At 35.4% G+C, this 21101-nt stretch overlaps 1 protein-coding gene across 1 annotated transcript in view; it reads left to right on the top strand.

The window, feature by feature from the left end:
• The window catches only part of HELLS (helicase, lymphoid specific), a 37982-nt gene extending 17661 nt beyond the window's left edge, over positions 1 to 20321 (top strand). The window contains exons 8-22 of the mRNA XM_025918450.2: positions 1784 to 2008; positions 2370 to 2552; positions 3360 to 3503; positions 6297 to 6493; positions 6686 to 6782; positions 8095 to 8256; positions 9231 to 9370; positions 9457 to 9595; positions 10922 to 11005; positions 11087 to 11206; positions 12910 to 13026; positions 13337 to 13496; positions 15967 to 16063; positions 16143 to 16219; positions 19753 to 20321. Coding sequence (XP_025774235.1) covers positions 1784 to 2008; positions 2370 to 2552; positions 3360 to 3503; positions 6297 to 6493; positions 6686 to 6782; positions 8095 to 8256; positions 9231 to 9370; positions 9457 to 9595; positions 10922 to 11005; positions 11087 to 11206; positions 12910 to 13026; positions 13337 to 13496; positions 15967 to 16063; positions 16143 to 16219; positions 19753 to 19847 — 2037 coding nt within the window. The 3' untranslated portion in view covers positions 19848 to 20321. The remainder of the gene's footprint in view (positions 1 to 1783; positions 2009 to 2369; positions 2553 to 3359; positions 3504 to 6296; positions 6494 to 6685; positions 6783 to 8094; positions 8257 to 9230; positions 9371 to 9456; positions 9596 to 10921; positions 11006 to 11086; positions 11207 to 12909; positions 13027 to 13336; positions 13497 to 15966; positions 16064 to 16142; positions 16220 to 19752) is intronic.
• The last annotated feature ends 780 nt before the right edge of the window (positions 20322 to 21101 follow it).

Genomic DNA, 21101 nt, shown 5'->3' on the forward strand with positions numbered 1-21101 from the left:
TTTTCTTAATTACTTGATGGGTATTTCCATGTTCTTAATGGCTGTATGTTTTATAAAGTTTCTGCCCATAGCTTTTGCCCATTTGTTGGGTTATTTGCTTTTTTTCTTGATACATGAGTTGTTTATATAATAAGGTATAAATTCTTTGTCAGATTTATACACTGTGTCTTTCAGTCTATGGCTTGTTTACTCATTTTCTTAATGATATCTTTTAGTAAACAGAACTTTTAAGTTTTGGAGTAGCTCCAAAACTTTTTCACTTTTCACTTTTTCAACTTTTTCACTTTTCAACTTTTTCACTTTTTTCTCACTTTTTCCCTTTTGGTGGTTAGAGATTTATTTGTCTTATATAAGAAATTTTTGCCTGTCACAAGATAATTCTGTTTACTTCTAAAAGCTTGATGGTTCTGGTTTTGATGTTTTGATATTTGATTGTGATGTTTATCGCAAATCAGTTTTACATATGGAATAGTGAAACTCAGTTTGTAATTTTCTAGCTGAATATCCAGTTGTGGCATTATTTATGAGTTCTCATTTATAAGACTTTTTTCATTTGAATTGACTCAGTGATCCTTTTCACATTCTTTTTTATTAAATATTTTTATTGAGAGAGAGAAGGGGGAGGAACAGAGGAGAGAGAGAATCCCAAGCAGGCTCTGCATTGTCAGCACAGGGCCCTATGTGGGGCTCAATCCCACGTAAACACTGTGATCATGACCTGAGCTAAAATCAAGAGCCAGCCACTTAACCAGCTGAGCCACTGAGGTGCCCCTCGTTTTCCTATTCTTAAAATTTTTTTTTTTCAACGTTTATTTATTTTTGCGACAGAGAGAGACAGAGCATGAACGGGGGAGGGGCAGAGAGAGAGGGAGACACAGAATCGGAAACAGGCTCCAGGCTCTGAGTCATCAGCCCAGAGCCTGACGCGGGGCTCGAACTCGCGGACGGCAAGATCGTGACCTGGCTGAAGTCGGACGCTTAACCGACTGCGCCACCCAGGCGCCCCTCCTATTCTTAAAATAGAGTTGTGGACATTGGTAACCAGTAAAGTCTGTCATTAGTCATAAGTTGGTTATGAGTGTCATTACAGATGAATTGATACTCTTAGGCGTGATGTAGTGAGTTCTTAAACTTTGCCCCTTTTTCTGCAGTGAAAGTATTTGGATGGAAGTAAATGTTTCCTTGATAAGAAATTTTTTTTTCTTTCCTATTTTTTACAGACATTATCCATTATCTTTGCTTTAGAAAGTGAAAGAAATTATGAAGAAAATAGTTTAATAAATTTTTGAGTAGTTCATTTTAGAGGTTTGGGAGGTGTAATTTGTAAAGGTCATTTCAGTAGTGTGTGCCTATAATCTGTAAGAGTTATTTTCAGAAGTTGTTTTTTCTCCAGTGGCTTTGCATTTATGGGAGAATGGAAGTAGCATCTCTAGGGTTTTATTAACAAATGGTTTTAATTCTCCATACTTAATGATTATGGGACTGGGTAAATTTTGATTAGTTTTTTTAATGTTTATTTAGAGAGAACAAGCGAGAGAGCAGGAGCGGGGGAAGGGCAGAGAGAAAAGGAGGGAGAGAATCCCGAGCAGGCTCTGTGGTACCAACATGGAACCCAACAGGGGTCTCAAACTCAATACAAACCGCAAGATCATGATCTGAGCCAAAATCAAGAGGCAGATACTCAACTGACTGAGCCACCTAGGCCCTCCAAATTTATTCAGTTTTCTGATAGAGGGTAGTAGCATTATATACCAAACTCCTAATTAAAGTTTTTTCTTTACAGAATGAAACCTCCTCTTCTAATCTCTGTGTAGAAGACCTTCAGAAAAACAAAGATTCAAATAGTATGATTAAAAATAGATTGTCTGAAACGGTTAGGCAGAATACTAAATTCTTTTTTGACCCAGTTCGGAAATGTAATGGACAACCTGTACCCTTTCAACAACCAAAACACTTCACGGGAGGAGTGATGCGGTGGTACCAAGTGGAAGGCATGGAATGGCTTAGGGTAATGAATTCTCTGTTTTAATACAAGATACTGGTTCATTTCTATATAATAACCTGTTAATGTGCTGTAACACAACTTGAGTTGTTCCTTCCAAGTTTCATTATTAAATATGAAATGAACATTTGTGTGTAAATACTTATTTTCAAATTTATTTATCCATCCATCCATCAAGACTAAATTTTTGGTGTCTTATTCAAGACTGCCAACACTTTTATGGCTTTGATAACTGACTTCTCACAAGTGTTATTAACCGTGAACGTGTCAGTCTCATCAGAATTATTTTTGGGTAAAAAGAATAAACTATTGCTAATTCAATAGGTGTTTATATCAACTTAAATACAGTGTGTGTTATTTTGTCCAGATGCTTTGGGAAAATGGAATAAATGGCATTTTAGCAGATGAAATGGGATTGGGAAAGACAGTTCAGTGTATTGCTACAATTGCACTGATGATTCAGAGAGGAGTACCTGGACCTTTTCTTGTCTGTGGACCTTTGTCTACACTTCCTAACTGGATGGCTGAATTCCAAAGATTTACACCAGACGTAAGATATGTTTCCTTTTGTTGAATACATTTCATTGCAAATATTTTTATTGTTTTGTTGCCTGAATTAAATTGTAGAACTGTTACTATAATTATGTTGATTTCTGCACTACAGAAACGCTACATCTTATTTGAGGTTTTGTGTGGATTTTTTTGTTTGTTTCGTTTTTAAGTTTATTTAATCTATACACCCAACTTGGGGCTCAAACTCATGACCCTGAGATCAAGAGTTGCACACTCCTCGGGCTGAGCCAGCCACACACTCTTATTTAAGTTATTTTTCAAATGTCTGCAAAATCTACTTTTAGTGTATATGGAAAAGAGTAGGTATTAATAATTTTGGATATTTGCCAAAAATAATTCTAAATGTTTATTTAGAGAGAGAACAAGCAAGAGAGCGCGAGCAGGGGAAGGGCAGAGAGAGAAGGAGGGAGAGAATCCCAAGCAGGCTCTGTGCTACCAACATGGAACCCAACAGGGGGTTGGCTTGGATGATTTTGAGTGTACTGGGAAATTTGATTCACCTAAGTCTGACCTAGGTAGAATTTATTTCTCTTACTGTGATTACCTTCCATATATGTGTGTCATCTTAGCTATATCCTTGCTTTAAACTTAATTTGTTTTTATGACTTTTCCTTATTCCCTTATAGTAGTAATAAAATAATTTAGTAGAGGTGATTGACTCATTTGGTATAGAAAAATAGAGCTAAGATTAAATTAAATTGTCTTTTTTTCTCTCCTAAATGATTAATATTATGTTTTCCAAATTGTTGATACTTATATTTTGTTCCAATGTAAAATCTTCTAGATTCCTACTATGTTATATCATGGAACCCAGCAGGAACGTCGAAAATTAGTAAAGAATATTCACAAGCGTAAAGGGACACTGCAGATTCATCCTGTGGTAATTACTTCATTTGAAATAGCCATGAGAGACCGAAATGCATTACAGGTATGATTTGTTTACATTGAATTCTTTGTAACTTATAAACCATATTTTTCTTAGTTCATAGCACTTTCTTATCATCCAGTAGCATTTAATTTTATTTTCCTAATGGAAGTCAGATTGTGTTTTACAGTTTCTAGTTTTAGAAACTAGAGGTTTATATTAACAGAAAGATTGAGCTGAAGGTTGTAGTCTTCTAACAAGAAAATTAAGGCCTATAGTACCTTGCCTTTAGCCATAATATCATCTTAGTGTGTTAGAATCAAGTAGACATACCTAATCTGTGAATGTATTACAGACATGTCTGACATGTGGTTTAAGTATATAGTACTTATCCATTTAATTTTAATTAAATAAGAATATAATATATGAAGACAAGTTAATTTTAGACTGTCTTCTGGATATATGGCATAACATTACCAATTAGTGCCCAAGTTTTAATACAATTGGAATATTAACTTTTGCTCATTGCCTCTATCATCAGTTCCTTGTTTGGTATTTGAAATACTTTATCACTGTTTCACCTATTTCACATAGTTCTTTACTACTTTGTTTTTTCTTTCTCTGTTTGATGGATCAGATTTTACGTGGGACGCCTGGGTGGCTCAGCCGGTTGAGCTTTTGACTTCGGCTTAGGTCATGATCTCATGATTTGTGGGTTCAAGCCCCGCTTTGGGCTCTGGGCTGACAGCTTAAAGCCTGGAGCCTGCTTCGGATTCTGTGTCTCCCTCTCTCTCTCTGCCTCTCTCCCACTCATGCTCGCTCGCTCTCTCTCTCTCTCTCTCTCTCTCAAAAATAAACATTAAAAAAAAATTGACTTGTGTGCTAGTGGAAATTTGGAATATGAATTGCAGTTATGTTACTTCTTCACAGTAAAATAATACTGCTTGTAGAAAAAAGCATGCAGACTTAAAAGCAATTTTAATTATTATTTTTTTAAGCTTATTTATTTATTTTGAGAGCACAAGCAGGGAGGAACAGAGAGAGAATCCTAAGCAGACTTTGCACTGTCTGCACAGAGCGTGACATAGGGCTTGAACCCATGAATTGTGAGATCATTACCTGAACCAAAATCAATAATTGGATGCTTAGCCAATTGAGCCATGTGGGCACCCCAAAAACAATTTTAATTCTGAGAATGCTACTGCTATATAAATATTTTTCTTAGCATATAAATATAATTTATATATAGGGTTGTACTATACATTGTTTCTTGAAACTTTAGTTTCCTACTAAATAATATAACGTGAAGACCTTTCTAATTATTTTGATCTCCCTATCCCACCCATATTGAAACAGATAAGCTTTCTTGTCAAGTCCATTCATTAGTGGCTAGAATTTTGTAATTTTCTTTCACTGAACTTAAAATTATTTTAAGGATCTTAGCTTTGGGGGTGCAGGGCTCCTATTGCTGAGTGGCAACAGAAGTATCTGTTCACTTAATTCATTTTTCAGAACCCTCATTTCTGTTGCATTGGGTTTTCTGATTGTTGTGCATATTCATTTATTTATGTTTGGGTTTTTTAAGACAGATGTCTGACAGAGATTATTCAGGTTATCTGGTTTGTCATGTTACCAGCAAAAGAAGTCCCAATTTGTTTTTCTTAAAGTCGTAATATTATTTGAAAAAAATTTTTATTCTGCTTTGAATGTATTGAAGTGAAATGCAAAAATGCCCCATTTCATCCTCTTCCCCCAATCTGCCAATCCTGTTATCCAAGGATACTTAAACTTGACAAGTTGGTATTTATATTTCCCAGAAATATTCCAGGTTTCTGTATTTTTAAGCAATAAAATAGATGAGCTTTAAGTTTGCCAATCAACATAAAAGAGAAAGATAATAAAAATGAGAGTAAGATTTTTTGGTTTTGTTGGTTTTGCTTTTTTTACAAGGGTTTTTTTTCTCCTTTGAGATCATAATGCTTGAAATAAAAAATTTGGGGGTTGTTTTGGCTTTTTTTTTTTTTTTTTTAATGGTCAAATTTTGTTATTTGACAGAGGGAGCCAAGGAGAGGGGCAGAGGGGGGAGAGAGAGAGAGAATTAAGAAGCAGGCTCCATGCCCAGTGCAGAGTCTTGATGAGGGGCCCAGTCTCACTACCCTGAGATCATGACCTGAGCTGAAATCAAAGAGTCCAATGCTTAACCTGACTGAGCCACCCAGATGCCCCTACAAGGTTTTTTAAAATGAGAAATTAAAACAATTTTTATGACAACTTAATGAAAGTAGATGGATGGCTTTCTATGAAGATACAAATTACTAAAACTGACTCCAGAAGAAAGAGAAACCTAAATAAACCAATAATTATGTAAAAAATCGAGAACACCATAACATTAAATAAGTGTCAGTTTCAGATGTATGCCTCAAGAATGAAAATTATAATGATATTTAATGTTTCAGAGCATATGGAACTAATAAGAGCTTTTAGTTCTTTTTTAGGAATCTAGTTTAATACTAATCAAAACCTGACAAAGTATTACACAGGGAAACCACAGATTGCTTTGCCTAAAGAATGTGAACAGAGAAATTTTAAATACATAATAGCAGGTGGACTTTAATTATTAGTTCATAGCCAAGTGAGGTCTATTTTAGGAACACAAGTATATACCCGTTTTAGAAATTTACTTACCCTACCCTTTCAGTAGCTCGAAGGAAAACATGGTCACCTCAGTAGATACAGAAATGCTATTGGTTAAGATTGAACATCCGTCCCTAATAAGGAGGTTTTATTTTTAGAATTGTTTGTAGGAAAAATTGTGAGATCATAATTCTAAAGTTTTTCCCTAAATTCCTTTTCTAGCACTGCTATTGGAAATACTTAATAGTAGATGAAGGACACAGGATTAAAAACATGAAATGCCGTCTGATCAGGGAGTTAAAACGATTTAATGCAGATAACAAACTTCTTTTGACTGGTACTCCCTTGCAAAACAATTTATCAGAACTTTGGTCATTACTGAACTTTTTGTTGCCAGATGTATTCGATGACTTGAAAAGGTAGGTAAGCTAGTTATTGAACTACTTTCTTTATTTTTCTAGTCTTTTCAAATATGTGCTCTTAGTTAAAATTCCTTTCTTCTAAGTAGTTGGAATAAAATGATAGCTTTTTGGCAAGTTCTTTGTGATAATTATGTTAATACAATTGATTTATGTAATAGGTTAACTTGTAATCACTTTTTTCTCTTACAGCTTTGAATCTTGGTTTGATATCACTAGTCTTTCAGAAACTGCTGAAGATATTATTGCTAAAGAACGAGAACAGAATGTATTGCATATGCTGCACCAGGTGTGACTTTGTCTTATTATGCTTACTATGGACTACTAGGAATAAAAAAGGAACCCCACAGATTACCTGTTCAACCCTTTGTAGTAGGTTTGGAAAAATGAAGACCCCTCAAATTTAACAACTCCCTTTCTCTTCCCTCACCCCCAGATGTCACATGGCTTTACAGCAGGACTCAAGTGAAAAGTTTGCCCTACTCATGTATATTCCTTTTTTCCCCTATGGTTGCTGATATATTTGTCAGCCAAAAAATGAAAGTGGGTGATTTTTATGAATGTTTTTTATGAATGTTTTTTTGCTGTTTTCTGTGGTTTCCACCAATCCTACCTATGTTTCCTTTAGACACATTAATCTGTCAAAGGCCTCCTGGTCATTTCCATATGAGAGCCCAAAAAAGCTTTTCAATTGTGCATTGACAATTTTATTCAAAATCCATGGTAATTTTTTTGTTTTAAAGTTTATACATATTCATGATAAAAATGTGAAACAGTACAAAAATTGAAAGTAACAATAAAATCCCAAATCATACTTTCCCTACCAGATCATTTGTATTTTTTTTTCTTGGCAATGGGTATATGTGTTTCTGAGCAGCTTATTTACAGATACTTTTTTCTTAAACTGGTAGTAATATTCTCTCTTTTAAAGCCTTTCTTGTATTTGACTCTGTACCTATGGAATATTCAACTATAGAGCCCTAAAATGAACTTTCTTTATGTAAATGAGCTATCAATGTGTATTTCAAGATAAGGCTATAAAGGATACAAAATTATTTAAACAAGTTTATGTATTCTTCTGAAGACTTCTCAACAATTTAATAATGATATAATTACCTGTTACTTCTGTGTTGTTTTATAAATGTGAAAATCACATGACATCACACAGTAGGAAGATGAATGAGAATAATTTCAAGCCTGAAATTTTAGAACTTATAGAAGGAAACTCTTATGTTTACATCTCTGGGTTGGTTGGTGTGTTGGTTTTATGCTAGTCCAAAATCTCACTGTAAATGTTGTGGGTTATCACTTTAATTCTAAAAGGCACAAATGTCATCTTTCTACTTTTTAAAATATTTAAGATAATATTAAGAGTTTTTGAAAAGTTAAATTTTGGAATGTTGTGGATAAATACCATGAGTTTGGGATGTGTTCTGGTTTGGGGAAATTTCAAGGAGATATTTTATCTCCCCTTTCCAGATTTGATAGTATATATATAGGAAGAAAAGAGAAAGAAGGGTTAAAGAGGTTTGTGGAGAGAGTATTCCTTGAAAACTTGGAAATGCTTAATATTCACATGTTTATTCATGTTTAAATTTTAGATTCTAACACCTTTTTTACTGAGAAGACTAAAATCTGATGTTGCTCTTGAAGTTCCTCCCAAGCGAGAAGTAGTTGTTTATGCACCGCTTTCAAAGAAACAAGAGATCTTTTACACAGCCATTGTGAACCGTACAATTGCAAACATGTTTGGATGCAGTGAGGTAGAGTGTGGATTTGAACTAAACTGTCAATGACAGTTGGCATTGAAATTTTTGTGGTTAATTTCAACCTTGGAGCTTATCACCTGTTTTTAGGACATGTAGAGGGTGAATTTCTAACTGGAGTGTAAGGCATAAGGTCAGTAGCAAAAGTTGTCTCCTAGTAATTCTGTGATCCTACTGAAGTTCAGGTGATGATTCACGTATCAGTTGCTTTATCGTTACCTGGAATGCTTGTTAAAATTTTTTATTCCTGTCCCAGATTAACCCTAGTCATGCTGTGGAGCGATGGACTTGGAAATACATTTGATCAAGCACACAATATACTAAAAGAATTTCCCAACTAGACACAGCACATAGTCCCTTTATAGGAGGTTAAAGACCCTTAGATTTTGTTTAAATGTCCAGATTTTTTTACTATACGCTATGGACCTATGTATTTCTTTTCAAAATATTTATGGGTCTATACATTTCTGTTTTGTACGACCATTAGACTGTTCCCCAATTTTTATTATATAATTAAAGGGAAGATCTGGCTTTTTAGCTATTCAGAATTTAATATTGTTCCTTATTGTGAAGAATTTCATTGCAGTGTTAATACTAATCCAAAGAAATACTCTCTATTGCAGATATGTGGAGCCCCTAAGTTATTAAATTCCTTCATATGAGTTCAAAACAGCTCTACCTATCCTTAATTTTTTCCATGGAGATATGAAGGCATTTACTCTAATTCTCAGATATTGTCATAAACGTTAAAATAATTAGGCTTCATATGACCACATTTGCACTTGGCGAAAGTTTATGGATCCTTGATTTTATGCCTTTGGAAATCACTAAAGTTGATGATGAAAGACAAAATTATTATTTCTATGTCTTAAAACATTTGTACATAAAAGTATTCTATCACACTTTGTATATATTTAGAATTCAAGGGTATAGCTTTTTAAACATATTCCTTTTTAATTGTTCACTTTTAGAAAGAAACAGTTGAGCTAAGTCCCACTGGACGACCAAGACGGCGTTCCAGAAAATCAATAAATTACAGCAAAATAGATGATTTCCCTAATGAATTGGAAAAATTGATCAGTCAAATACAGCCAGAAGTAGACCGAGAAAGGTGTGAGTTTAAAATAAATTTAAGTATCCTTTAAACTGTGATACTTTTTGTATTTCTCACATTCGTGGATTATGTGTTTTTGGTAGAGCTGTTGTGGAAACGAATATCCCTCTAGAGTCTGAAGTTAATCTGAAGCTGCAGAATATAATGATGCTCCTTCGTAAATGCTGTAATCATCCGTATTTGATTGAATACCCAATAGACCCGGTCACACAAGAGTTTAAGGTCAGTACCATTTAATGTACTGTTTTGATTTCTGTAACTTTTTTGTATTGAAGGAAAGTGTCATTTTGTTTTTTTGATTATTACTTAAGTATTATAATCCTTAAAATATAAAGATTGTAATCCTTCCAGTAAGTGAAGATCATCTCCCCCAAAATTGAAAGAACTTTTTGAGTGTTAGAATGATAGTCACTTTCTACATGTAAGCGAAATATTTCTATTTACATATTTTATCTGAACACTAAGAATCACCCTAAATTTAGAGTGATAGTGAAAATAGTTTTTGTTTTATTGATGTATTTTTGTTTTGTTTTGTTTTGCTATTAATACCATTTATTTCCACTTTGTGTTTTACTTGCTATCTATTAGAGATAGTTGTCACCTTTTCAGTATTAGTTAGTATTTAGCTTGTCAAAATCATTCTGGCTGCTCATTACCTACATCTCAACAGATAGTCACAGAACCAAAAAGTTTACTAAGTCACAGGCATTCAGATTAGGTGAATGAAATTACTTTCTTGGGCACTTGATGGAAAAATGGCATAGTATTAAAATAAATCTGTTTTTAGTAATCCTCAATAACCCTATTTCACACTAGCTTACACAGTAGAGTTTCTTATCCCTGACAATATTGACATTTGGGGCCAGATCTTTTTTACAAGGTGCTGGCCTGTGAACTATATGCCATTTAACATTATCCCTAGTCTCTGGTCACTGGGTACCAAATATGTTTTCCCCAGTTGTGATAACCTAAAATGTCTCTAGATATTGCCAAATATACCCTGGGATGGAGGGCAAAATTGCCCCCATTTGCAAACCACTTCTTTACAGTTTTTCATTCAAGTAAGGAAGAAGATAATCTCTGATGAGGAAATTAATAGTCACCAGGTGAAAATTTTCTTCAATATTTAGGTTGCTTATAAGCTCTTATGTTTATACTGAGAATTCTAGCAGTAATATTCATATTTTATTGAAAGTACATTTATAAAGGAAAAACTTCAACATGTGTAGTAGGTTTAAACTTAACAGTTCTCTTATTACAAACAAAGCCTTTGGGAGAGGGGTGGGGAGGATAGATCAAGGTTGGACTTAGACTGATTTTTGTTTTTGTGAAATCATTGGTTTTAAATTCTAGAGTGTGTCTTTCCCTGAGAAAGAACTATCTTCTTATTTAAAAAGATCAAATAACAAGGTCAATTTTTAAAAATTTTAGTTTTATAGGGACTTATTCGTCATTAAAATGAACTGTTCATCTGGATTTTATTTGACAAAAGTTATTGATAATTATTGTGACTATTTTTTCTGTTGTTCCTCTTTGTCTGCTTTTAAGATTGATGAAGAGTTGGTAACAAATTCTGGGAAATTCTTAATTTTGGATCGAATGCTGCCAGAACTAAAATCCAGAGGTCACAAGGTGGTACTTTTGATTGGATTTTTGGTTATTTAATTACTTCCTATTAATCAGAATAGATACTAAGATATATTTAAATTTCAGGTGCTGCTATTTTCACAAATGACAAGAATGTTAGATATTTTGATGGATTACTGCCACTTTAGAAATTTCAACTTCAGCAGGCTTGATGGATCCATGTCTTATTCAGAGAGAGAAAAAAATGTAAGACTATTTATGTCATACGTATCAAATTCCTTTTTGTAATTCATATCTTGATTTCTAAAGTAATGTTCAGAGTAGACCCACAAGTTGATAGACTGAAAACCTTGTAACAGGATCAAAAATCTAAGCATTTTTTAGTTATAATAAGTCTTAGTGATTTTTTTTTTTTTTTTTAATGTTTGCTTTTGAGAGAGACAGAGCACAAGCGTGGGAGGGACACAGAGAGAGGGAGACACAGAATCTGAAGCAGACTCCATGCTCTGGGCTGCCAACACAGAGTCCGATGTCGGGCTCGACCCACGAACCATGAGATTACGACCTGAGCCGAAGTCGGATGCTTAACTGACTTAGCCACCCAGGCACCGCTAAGTCTTAATGATTCTTAAATTATATGTGTCTTTTGGTCCACCTTTACTTCATAATATCCTACTTCACCACCACTGTAAGAATATTGAGGTAACAGGGGCACCTGGGTGTTTTAATTTTTGTTTTTTAATTTTTTAATGTTTATTTTTGAGAGAGAACATGAGTGAGGGTGGGGCAGAGAGAAAGGGAGACAGAATCTGCAGCAGCCTCCAGGCTCAGAATTGTCAGCACAGAGCCTGACGCAGGCCTCAAACTCATGAACCACAAGATTATGACCGGAGCCGAAGTCAGACGCTTAACCGACTGGAGATACCCAGGTGCTCTCTCAGGAACAATTTGTAACCTCACATGTGAAGTAAGCCAGGGAAGCTCATCTGAGCCTTGCTGTCCATGGTTTCCACTGAAGGTTAGTTACATAGGTATGACCTACCTGTGTGACTGGCCTGACTGAACTACTCAGTGTCAAGCCCCTCTAAAGATCAAATTGATAGAGTGCTTCTTAAAGTCCCTGGTTTATTGTCTTAATTTGGGCAGTGGATATGCTTACAATTATTTATTTTGTGGGAAGGAAGTCTTTGATAATTTTACCTCTTTCCAGCAAATTAGTCTTTTTCAGCTTTTTAAAAAAAAATTTTTTTTAATGTTTATTTATTTTTTTTTTTTTAATTTTTTTTTTCAACGTTTTTTATTTATTTTTGGGACAGAGAGAAACAGAGCATGAACGGGGGAGGGGCAGAGAGAGAGGGAGACACAGCATCGGAAACAGGCTCCAGGCTCCGAGCCATCAGCCCAGAGCCTGACGCGGGGCTCGAACTCACGGACCGCGAGATCGTGACCTGGCTGAAGTCGGACGCTTAACCGACTGCGCCACCCAGGCGCCCCAAATGTTTATTTTTGCAAGAGTGACAGAGCATGAGCAGGGGAGGGGCAGAGAGAGAGGGAGACACAGAATCCGTAGCAGACTCCATCCAGGCTCTGAGCTGTCAGTGCACAGCCTGACATGGGGCTCGAACCCACAAGTCATGAGATCATGACCCAAGCCAAAGTCAGACACTTAACGAACTGAGCCACCCAGGTGCCCTGTCTTTTTCAACTGTAATGACTTCTGGGGTTTTCATTATTTTTTTACTCCACATCAAAAATCCTGTAGGTAATGAAGAATTCATACCTAGTTTAGAGAATGCTGGCTTATTATATCCCTTGACATTGCCTTCCCCCCCTGCCTTTGCTATAAACACATGGTTATAAGATGGTTGCTCCACATGCAACACCATATCCATATTCCAGGCAATAATAATTTCTTAATTCCTTGGGTCTGTACCCTTTTTTGCTTTTAGATGCACAGCTTCAACACAGATCCAGAGGTGTTTATCTTCTTAGTCAGTACACGAGCTGGTGGCCTGGGCATTAATTTGACTGCAGCAGATACAGTTATCATTTATGATAGTGATTGGGTAAGTCAAAAGTATAGCAATATGCTGATTATATTTCCATTCTGAATTTTTTTTTATCTTTCATTGTATGCTTTGCAATTTTATTTTGAAAAGGTATCCCATTTTAAAACAAATCATTATCAAGTACCCTATGTGTAAAGACTTGAACATGTTTTATCGTTGAAGTCATTCTAGAGATCTAAAATGAGTTTAAGACACTATTTAAAAGATTCTGATTGGATCATGCATGCATGTGACTTTACCCACATATTATGAGTTTAAGTAACTTTAATATTCAACTGTTAAATGTTATTTTTCTTTTTACTCTAAGAATCCCCAATCTGATCTTCAGGCCCAGGATAGATGTCATAGAATTGGTCAGACAAAGCCTGTTGTTGTATATCGTCTTGTCACAGCAAATACTATTGATCAGAAAATTGTGGAAAGAGCAGCTGCTAAAAGAAAACTGGAAAAGTTGATCATCCACAAAAGTAAATAATACTTTGTAGTACTTTTTTGTTTCAGTTGCCTGTTGTATGTTGTGGGATTTTGTTACTGATATTTTCCTTATTATATTTTTGAAGATTTTTTTTTAAGTGTATTTATTTATTTTGAGAGCGAGAAAGAGCATGAGCAGGTGAAGGGCAGAGAGAGAATCCCAAGTAGCACTGTCAGCGTAAAGCCCAATGCGAGGCTCAGTCCCATAAACTGTGAGATCATGACATGAGCCAAAACCAGGAGTTGGACGCTTAACTGACTGAGCATCTCAGGCGCCCTTGAAAGATGTTATTTTTAAGTAATCTCACACCCAGTGTGGGACTTGAACTCACAACCCCAAGATCAAGAGTTGCATGCTCCATTGACTGAGCCAGCCAGGTGCCCCACTGATTTCTTTATAAAAGAAATTAGTACGGGGGCGATTACGTGGCTCAGTCATTGGAGCCTCCAACTCTTGATTTCGGCTCAGGTCATAATCCCAGGGCCATGGGAGTAAGCCCCATGTCAGGGTGGAGCCTGTTTAGGCTGTCTCTCCTACTGCCCCTCTCCCCCACCCACCTGTGCGCATGCTCTTTCTGTAAAATAAAAAAATATATGAATAAGTACAGCTTGATTAGGATTTTAGTAAGCAGTGGGGAATTTGCAGCTGTAAAGACCTAAACTAGATTGGTGTAACCATAAACACAAAGGAAAAACATTAGTGTCTAGATGAGGAGCAGAGGGGCAAGGAAACCCCTATCCAGGACACTTTTAAAATGCCATATCCTAATCTCTGACATGATGTTAATGCTTATTCTTGATAAGAGATTTGCCTGTCGGAAGGCTTTAAGAAAGTTTCAAGCCTCTTCTTGGAAGTTCAGTATATTAAGTATTAGAATATTGGGGTGCCTGGGTGGCTCAGTTAGTTGAGCATCTGACTTCAGCTCAGGTCATGATCTCATGGTTCATGAGTTTGAGCCCTGTGTTCAACTCTGTGCTGACAGCTCAGAGCCTGGAGCCTGCTTCAGATTCTGTACCCCTCCCCTGCTCATGCTCTGTCTCTGTCTCTGATTCTCTCTCTCTCTCAAAAATAAACATTGAAAAAAATTTATTTTAGAATATTAAGGATACATTGAAGTAGTGCTATAAAAACTATTTACTTGATTTAAGTTGCTATTTCAAAAAATATGTGGCTCTAGAATGTCCTTTTCATTGTTTCAAATATCTTCTTTAAAATACAGTGTTTTAGATTGTGAGAAGTAGGGGAAGTGAAGTAGGTGAGGCATTGGCATTGTATATTCTGTTCCCTAAGATTCCTTGGAGAAGTTTCTGCTTTTATTCATTCAGTATGAAAATCTATTTGGAGAAATTGGCTTCATGGCTACATCACAAAAGTTGAAAACATCTGTTAAGTTGTGAAGCCTAGAGTAATGGGAACATGATGTCAAAAATCACTATTAGTTTATTTTATGCTACTTTTCTTCTTGCTCTCTACTTGCAAATACTTCCTCCAGTGTATCTGACATTGAGGTTAGGTTTTAGAATCTTTAATTTGACTTCATGGAACATTCAGATTGTAGTTGGAATTTACATTGGAGGAAAAAAGAACTTTTCTAAGAAGATTTTGTGCAAATTAAAAATTTTTCACCTGTGCTGCTTTAGGAATTTGAATGATGAAATATATTTTCTTTATTGAATATAGTTTAAATTCAGTAAAATTTGTCTAGTTTTATTTTCCCAAGTCTGTTTTCAGTATTTTGAGAAATTAATTTCAAAGAACAATTTGAAAAGAATTTTTAAAATACTGTCAGTGTTTTATTGAGGTATAATATGGATACAGTAAAATAACCAGATCTTAAATGTACAGGTTGATGAATTTTGATAAATGAATACACACAGTGTAACTATCCTCTAGGTCAAGGTAAACAGTTCCATCATCCAAAACCATTTTCCCCTACACCAGTCATTTTCCATGCTCTCTTGTTCCTCACCAGAAGGCAGCCATTGTTCTGATTTTTGTGACACAAATTAGTTTTTCCTTTAACTTCATATGTGGATTCATTTGTATGTATGTAGCTACTACTTTTTTCAGCAGAACATTTTGAGATTCATTTATGTTATATTAGAAGTTAATAGTTTGTCCATTCTTTTGTTGGTTGACATTTAAGTTGTTTTTCAGATCTTGGTTTTTTCTGAATAAGCTGTTCTTGTACAAGTGTTTATGGACACATGCATTTGTTTGTTCTTGGTCTTTGGATGGGTGCATGTTTACTTACAGGAACCTGCTGAATTTTTTCTCCAAGCAGACATACCATTTTACATTTCTACTAGCAAAGTATGAGAGCTGTGATTACTTTTCTCCTTATCACCACTTGACTTTGCCTATACTTTTTAACATACACCATTCTGATTGGTTTATAATGTAGTATATTTTGGTTTTAAAGGCAATTTTCAATGTTTTGATTTTCTTAAATTTTTTTCTAGATCATTTCAAAGGTGGTCAGTCTGGATTAAATCAATCTAAGAACTTCTTAGACCCTAAGGAATTAATGGAATTATTAAAATCTAGAGATTATGAAAGGTAAGATATTTTAATTTAAAAAAATGTAATTCATAGTTTTGATTTATCATATGGACTTGAATATTTTGTTTTCTTATAGAGAAGTAAAAGGATCAAGAGAGAAGGTCATTAGTGATAAAGATTTGGAGTTGTTGCTAGATCGAAGTGATCTCATTGGCAAGTAACCTTTTATTTTTCTTTTACTGGAAACTGAAACAGACATGTAAGAAGAGAGAATAGTAATACTTAACGTACCCCTATATGTAATTGATTCAGCCACAATAGTCCACAACATTTAACTAGTCTTTTTTCATTTTGATTCTCTTTTGACAGAATCTTAAAATCATGACATTTTACCCAGGCATTTTACTCAGGCATCTTTTACTGGGAAGAGCAGGTCTTTAAATGTAGCCACTATGTCATTACATTTAAGAGAATTGGCACTAAAACCTTGATATCATCTACTACCCAGGCCATAGTCAGATTTCCCCAGTTGTCTCAAATCCTTTTTTACAGTTTGAATCAGGATCCAAATTTCATTGTTTGTTATGACTCTTCTGTAACATCCTTCTCACTTTCATTGTTGCATGTCATAGAGGAAAAGTGGGTTGTCCTATAAAATGACCTATATTTTGAAATTGGCTGATTTTTTTAACCCGTTTTGTGTTCGTTGATTTGTTCCTCAATCTACTTATTTTCAGAAAAGTGATAAATAGCTATGTAAATAGCTCTATAGGCTTAATTAGATCTAGGTTCTATTTCTTTTTCTTTTTTTTTTTTTAATTTTTTTTTAATGTTTATTTATTTTTGAGACAGAGAGAGCATGAATGGGGGAGGGTCAGAGAGAGGGAGACACAGAATCAGAAACAGGCTCCAGGCTCCGAGCTGTCAGCACAGAGCCCGACGCGGGACTCGAACTCACGGACCGCGAGATCGTGACCTGAGCCGAAGTCGGCTGCTCAACCGACTGAGCCACCCAGGCGCCCCTAGGTTCTGTTTCTTATGAATACTTTGTAATACTTTGTTCTTTCTCTCTTTGAGAAAAGCACCTGTTAGCATTTAATGAGCTCCCTCCACCTGGTTTTAAGCTACCAGGCTCCCCCACATAGACACCCGTAACCTTCTCCACTCTTCCGCTGAAGAGTTTAGCCTTCATGATGACAGATTGTTTTGGGAACTTTCTCTTTCCCGGATGTTTGCAGCCCAATTTCATTTCATCAATGGTAGAATCAGCTCCAGTCTTGTTTTGGGGAGCATTTATCAGGGTTGATAGGTGGGCAGAGGCTCTGGTTCCTCTGTAAGTGGTAATGCCTCATTCCAACTTTCCCAAAGTAACTTCAGTGATATTTGTTGAAGTGGATCCTGTGGTCATGCCACCAGCATCACCCTGGCCTCCTGGGTACTTCTGGTGTTTGCTGACGCAGTTCACCTGGTCCTGAAGTTTCCAGGTCTTCCTTAGTCTAGATGGTATGTCACCAGCTGAGACCAAATAGCTATTGTCATATTTTAAATCCTACAAGGAAGTACTTTTCTGGGTTTCTTATTTTTAGTGAGCTAAGATTGGTCAGGTCATTCAGGCTGATCTTACCAAGTTTTCTGTCTTTTATTAAGCCTGATGATTTTAGTATCCACTGATGATTGTTTTGAACAATTATTACCTTAAGGATTGCAAAATGGTGATTTTCTTGTTTTGTTTTTCCTTTATTAGCCAGAATGAGTCTATTAAGAACTTTGCCCTACCAACTCTGGTTATTCTGAGATATAGTTTATACAGGTGAAGCAGGATAAATTGCTTCTTCTGTTTTTCAGTTTTTAGAATAATGAGTTGATGCCTACATTGGTGACCATAAATTATTTTGAAAACAAATATATTTAAAACTCATCATTCCCTAATTATTTCATAACCTACTGGTAATCTATGCCCAATTATGTGTATTGTAACTGCGTAGGGGAAATACTGTATAAAGCTATACTACTGCACATCTTTTCCCACCCCTACCTTCAGCACTGTTATGTTGGTAGTGTGGTATTGGTGAAGGCAGGAATATGTTAATACCGTGGAAATAGGGAAAAACTACAAATCCAGGGCCTTTTGATGGGGCAGGGTATCCGGGAAGCCAATTGTTGAACATTTACAAGCACATCACTGCATATAGTCTCGTGATATCTTCAGCTTCATTTCAAATAGCTCTTCTTAAAATTGTGTTATTGAGTTGGAAGAATTCTTTATATATTCTAGATACAAGTCCTTTATCAGATATTTGTTTTGCAAATATTTTCTCCCGGTTTATAGCTTATCTTGGATGCTTTTTTTTTCCCCCCCAACTAAACTCTACACCCAAAATAGGGCTCGAACTCATGACCTGAAATCAAGAGTTAGTTGCATGTTCTACCAACTGAGCTGGCCAGGCATCCCTTATCTTGCACTTTCTTAATTAGTGTGTTTTGAAGGGCAAAACTTTTTAATTTTCATAAAGTCCAGTTTATCTTTTTTTGTTACCACTTACTGTTTTGGTGTCATGTGTAAATAATCTTTGCCTAGCCAAGGTCATGGTGTTTTCTTTTGAGAGTTTTATAGTTTTGGGGCATCTGGGTGGCTCAGTCTGTTAAGCATGCCCCAGGACATTTCTAATCAACAGCTAGGACACCATACCACACTCAAGAACAAATTGTAAATAAATTAACAGGTCAGAACCTAAATGTTAAAAGCAAAACTTTAAAAATACAGGAAAATACATGTATGACTTTAGGACAGGAAAATATTTTTTTTAATGTTTGTTTATTTATAGATTGATAGATTTAATTACATTAAAGACTTGTATAAAAACAGATGATACTGGGGTGCCTGGGTGGTTCAATCAATTAAGCTTCGGACTTCAGCTCAGGTCACAATCTCATGGCTAGTGGATTTGGGCCCTGCATCGGGCTCTGTTCTGACAACCCCGAGCCTGGATCCTACTTTGGATTCTGGGTCTCCATCTCTCTCTTTCTGTCTCTCTCAAAAATAAACATTAAAAAATTTTTTTAAAGCAGATGATACTGTAGACAGATTAGAGACAAACCACAGAAATATATTTGCAACACCTAACAGATAAGGAAGTGTTTATCACATATAGATAACTAAAAGTCAACAAGAGAAAAGGACAACGTGAGTAGGCAGGAAAGTGGCCAGGGAACATATTAAAGATGCTTTAGCTTCCTAAGAAATCAGAGTAATGCCACTCAACACCAGTAGAGATTTCATTCCATAGCTATCATTGACAAAAATGTAAAAGACCACATGTTATCAGCTGGGGTGTATATTAAGATAAATTTTCATGGTATCATGCTTTCCAGCCTTTAACAAATATTAGGCTTTTGGTATTTTTTAGACATCTTCTGAAAATGTAATTCACACTGTTTCCCTATACTTAATATATCTTAAATTCAACAGAAGTGATTTTGATTAGCAAACTGATAATTTGTTCCTTGGAGGCCAGTTCTCATTATATTAAGAGCACATTTTACTTTCTGGCTTTTGTTACATTGACTATTAATGATTGAGGAATAAAGTGGCTCACATTTTTGTGGTTTTTTAGGTTTTGGACAGATGACTCTTCATAACAACATATTGGACATTTCTTTTAATATTCTTTTTTAGGTTCTTATACTTTTTAAAAAATAAATACTTGTTTAAAAAAATAAAAAACATTTATGTATTTTTCTCTTAGATCAAATGAATGCCTCAGGACCGATTAAAGAGAAGATGGGGATTTTCAAGATACTAGAAAATTCTGAGGATTCCAGTCCTGAATGTTTGTTTTAAATTGGAACTAAAGACTGCCCTTAAAGTTCTTGTTTACATCTAGTGATTTACCTGTATTGGTTTTAAAATCCAGATTATCCGCTTTACTTTTTTGGTTGTATCAGTTTACATAATGAAACTTGTACCATTGCATAATTAATAGATGGTAATTTTCTGAGCCTTATTAAGAACAAAGAAGTACTCATAGTAAGTTTAGATTTTTCCGTTAATTTTTTGGGCTCGGTAATATTCTTGGGTACAGGCTGATGTGTACTTAACCATTGCCAGATTTATACAGTCTTCCTGTGGAAGTTTAAAGTCTTTCCCCCCTTTTAGGAGTATAGTTCATGGGTTTGGGGTACTTCATTTATGGAGTAGGCTTTTGATGGGGGAATGATTGGGATTATGCTTTCTGGTGTTTAAATAAGAAATTGTTTGGTTTTAGAGTCTATTTCTATAAAATAAATCGCCAAATAAATGTTTGTTATATGATGATCTCAGATTCCAACCCCCCACCCCCCCCCAGGAAAATAAGTTCAGGTGAAGTAATAGCAGAAGTCTGGACTGGCATTGTGACTCAGTATTATTATGTTGACTTGATTTTTATTCATTAGTAGTACTATACACATACGTCATATGAAGATTACAACTGGACATTGGTTAATGCAGAGAAGGCTCTCAGAGAAACTGTAGGGTCTTGACCAAAAAAGCCAGAAGTTGAAAGTGGTAATATATTGTGCAAAACAAGAATATAACGAGAGCAAAGACCTTGAAAATGTATATATTAGTAGGAGGAGTAAATCGTACCAGAGAGAAGAAAACAAGATGTAGGAATGAAATTCCTATGAAATTCATAGTATATAGTAGAGGAATATAAAGGCCAAAATGGGAACAATTTAGGGCTTGTATGTCAGATTGTAAGGAAGAGAGGTCCTGAATGCTCCCTGAACCATACATTTCTGTGTAGGTTGTTTGTCTCTCGCGAAAATGTTATTGTATTCAATATAGATTAGATTATCTCTGCCTTAGGGTAATCGAACTAGGACTTAGAAGGAAAATTGTTCTGAGAGAATATTCAAATGAACAGACTACAGAGCAGGTGTGTTTTTTAAGTGGGAATGTTTACCAGTCGGTCATGCTGGCTAATCATACCTGTAACTTGGTTGTTTAGTAGTTCTACTAAGTTTCCCTAGTCTGTTCTAAATTGTGCAAGAATAAGACAGGAATTTGACAACAGTGCTGCGCAAATGGCAACCAGACAATAAATGGTGTCTC

This window comes from Puma concolor, chromosome D2 (genome assembly GCF_028749965.1).
Source record: "Puma concolor isolate L17-30 chromosome D2, mPumCon1.1.hap2, whole genome shotgun sequence".
NCBI lineage: Eukaryota > Metazoa > Chordata > Mammalia > Carnivora > Felidae > Puma > Puma concolor.